Below are 3544 nucleotides of genomic sequence, written 5' to 3'. Positions count from 1 at the left end.
GAGTATTTTTTTTAAAGCTTTTATTTATTTATTTGACAGACAGGTGATGAGGGGATTAAAAGATGATGGTTAGAGGGGATAGGGCCTATTCTTGGATTCATCATGGCAATGGCTGAAATCCTCTGTGTTGGTGAGGATACATTGTTGGTAGGAATGTAAAATGGTGCGGCCACTTTGGAAAACCATCTGGTAGCGCCTCAAAAAGTTAAACGCAGAGTTATCATATGACGCAGTAGTTCCATCCTTAGATGTATAACCCAAGACAAATGAAAAGTGCATATCAGATACAAAGTAAGAAAGAAGGAATGGATGGCCACACCATTGTATGCACACTAGTTCTTATACCTTCTGCCTACCACCTAGGCAATGCAGCTCAATAGTTTCTGGTCCCACCAGCTGGGCCAGTTCCCAATGGAAAAAAGAACAAAAATGGCCTGTACTCGGCAAATTGTTCCCTAAGTGTAGTGACAATATTGGTAGCCTACCCAACATCAATTCTCATTGGTCCTCCCTCCAAACAGAACCCTGGACTTTTTCCAGCATTTATACCACTCCTGCAAGACCCATGGGGCTCCATCTTCCCCATTCTAGAAGTTGGCCCTGATTAGTCCAAGTCAAACATCATAAACCTACCCCTGTTAGCTGATGAATGATGCAAGAACCCAGGTTTAACCCTGCAAGAAACCGGGCTAACCCTGGTTTAGCTTTACCCTTGCCATGGTTACTAGTTCATAGGTTGGCAGGTAATGTGTACTGATCCAATGAGACTGAAGAAAAACTTCCATGTCTAAAGATGCATGTTGTGTCTGCTGCTGCTGGTAACCATCTTGCAACTAGGAGGAAGATCAGCCCAAGGGCAAGGCAAACACACAGAAAAAGGTAAGGCCAATAGAATCCCAGAAATAGTAGAAGCCCTGAACATACCATGCCTGCAGCCTACCCAGCCTCTGAACTACCTATCACCTGATATAACAAATTTCCTTATATTGGAAATATGAAATTTTTGTACTTTTAAATTTTTTATAATAAATTTCCTTATATTGGAAATATGAAATGAAAAGGTGTTCGACATCATTTATCATCAAGGAAATGCAAATCAAAACCAAAGAGAGATATCACCTCATACCCACTAGGCTGGCTATAATCAAAAGACAGATAATAGGGGTGCCTGGGTGGCTCAGTCTTTTTAAGCATCTGCCTTTGGCTCAGGTCATGATCCCAGGGTTCTGGAATCGAGCCCCTCTGCTAAATCTGGCATGACTCCCCTGCTCCCAATGGATACTACTGAGCGGGACACCTTTTCCAGATGTCCACCAGTAATCATCGCAGTTCCTCAAACTAACCATCTACATTCCACAGTAATTCACATGTAGGCCATACCTCATACCGATGTCTGTGTCTTTCTTCTATAAAAGGAACATCACCATAAAGTTTCCCTGTAAAGATACAAGAGTGAAATTAACATCCAAGTAATCAGCTTTGGAACGCCACCCAGAGCGTATGTGTGAAGGACGTCTCTTTGACCTACAAATTACCTGGACTGGTCCAGATAGTCATCTAGATTTTCTTCTCCTACAGCACAGAACAGGAAGAGCTTCTTTGAAACTCTGAAGCAATTCCCAAGTATGCCATCAGCACGGCATTAAGGGAAGTGGAAGCCCTCTGTTACACAAGTCACCATGGATTCCAACAGACAGGCCCTCCTTTGCCACACCTGCCTACAGTTAAGGACAGGGAGGTGGAGGAACGTCTGAGCACCATCACTTCTGGGCAGATTCATAACCGGGCTCATTTTCCAAAAGAAGAAACTGAAACCAAAGGAATGGAAATGAAACCGAAGGACTTGCCGAAAGCCCCAACCCCGCTGGCAGCACAATCTTGAGCCCAGACCCCCCGACACCTGGTCCGTGCTTTTTCCACCATACCAGCTGCTTCTGCGTACCAGCCAAATTGGTTTACACCCCGCCTTAAACATGGGCCTGTCCTCTGGCTCTAAAAATTCGGCCTCTAAGAATTCACCCCAGAAAACAGAAATGAAGACAGCAAGTTCACCACGAAGACACATGCCACTCCGTTATTTAACAGTGAACAACGAAGCAAACTGAGCCCCAGAAATCGAGGACTGGAGGATTAAATGAAAAGCCCTGCCAGCTGCGCCGGGACACATTGTCCTCCTCCAGCAGAATCCAGAGCAGTGCTCAGTTCCACAGGCGGGGGACTGTCAGACCCTCCGAGACACGCCATAAGGCTGTGGAGCAGGATGTTTGTGTCTCCTCTGCGCTTTTGACTTGGATAGAGAAAGTGCACATCGGCTGCATTCTGCTATGACTTGATACAATCATTTATCACGACCGAACCTCTAGTTTGCAATTTTGTCCATGTAGACACAGCTCCCTGGGGACAATGTTAATCATAGTGAGTATTTGCCACAGGTGCTTTAGAAAAATTGGCAATAGTGGGGATAGGGAGTTACTCTGTGAGAGCTCCAAAGCGCCGCTGAGAGGGCACTCATTCAAGGCAGAGCCTTTGTACTCAAACTATTGGTTCATAAAAATGAAAGGAAAAATGGAAACAGCGAAATAATGTCCAATTGGACAAAACAGAAGCATATATACCATTGCGAAGTTACGAGAAAAATCATTTGAAAGCTCTGGACCTAACTTGGAGAGGTTCTTAATTCCCTTATGACCTCTGACTTTGTGACTAATCTTTTCTTCCTATGGTCCAAAATTTCTTCTCTGCTTACTGCATTACAACAGATGACTTAGATGTCCAATAATAGAGCCTGCCAATGTTAACAGATGGTGAAGAAAATGGCAAACATCTCCAAATTAAGATATAAGGAATTCTAACTTCAAGTCATCAGGACTAGCAGGATATTACACGACCTTTTGAAACTGGATGCCGTGCACATACTGCCGGCTTAAGGCAAATTTTGTGTTTGCTAAGATACCTCAAGGGTGACAGGACAACAGGGCTGGTGTAGTGACTCTGGAACCAGGCCAACTGGCTCTAAATTGCACTACAGCATTGAATGGATGTGTGGCTGGGGCAAATTATTTCAGCCCTCTGCCTCAGCCTTTTCAACTGTAAAATGGGGATGATTGATAGTCTTATTCCATAGGGTTGTTGTGAGGATTAAATAAAACACTTGGGGGGGGCGCCTGGGTGGCTCAGTGGGTTAAGCCTCTGCCTTTGGCTCAGGTCACGATCCCAGTGTCCTGGGATTGAGCCTCACATCGGGCTCTCTGCTCAGCGAGGAGCCTGCTCCCCACCCCCTCGCCTGCCTCTCAGCCTACTTGTGCTCTCTGTCAAGTAAATAAAATCTTAAAAAAAAAAAAAAAACGGTTGGAACAGTAAGTAAACCATGTAACTGTTAATTAGACTCTAGACTATGAAATCCAAGTAGAAAGAAGACAGAACATAAGCTCTACAAGATAATAGACAAGATAAGGACGTGTCCCTTCAATTGGTGTCTAGCACATAAGCAGCTACTTAATGAATATTTGTTTAGGGGCACCTGGGTGGCTCAGTCGGTTAAGCG

At 44.5% G+C, this 3544-nt stretch overlaps 1 protein-coding gene across 2 annotated transcripts in view; it reads right to left on the bottom strand.

Moving 5' to 3' along the window:
- The window catches only part of CTPS2 (CTP synthase 2), a 99873-nt gene that overhangs the window by 20498 nt on the left and 75831 nt on the right, over positions 1-3544 (bottom strand). For both annotated transcript variants that reach the window (XM_059384849.1, XM_059384850.1), the window contains exon 15: positions 1381-1436. In XM_059384849.1, the coding sequence (XP_059240832.1) occupies positions 1381-1436 (56 nt within the window). The remainder of the gene's footprint in view (positions 1-1380; positions 1437-3544) is intronic.

This window comes from Mustela nigripes, chromosome X (assembly GCF_022355385.1).
Source record: "Mustela nigripes isolate SB6536 chromosome X, MUSNIG.SB6536, whole genome shotgun sequence".
Lineage (NCBI taxonomy): Eukaryota > Metazoa > Chordata > Mammalia > Carnivora > Mustelidae > Mustela > Mustela nigripes.
The sequence above is the reverse complement of the archived record's forward strand: the minus strand, read 5'-3'. Positions and strand labels throughout refer to the sequence as shown.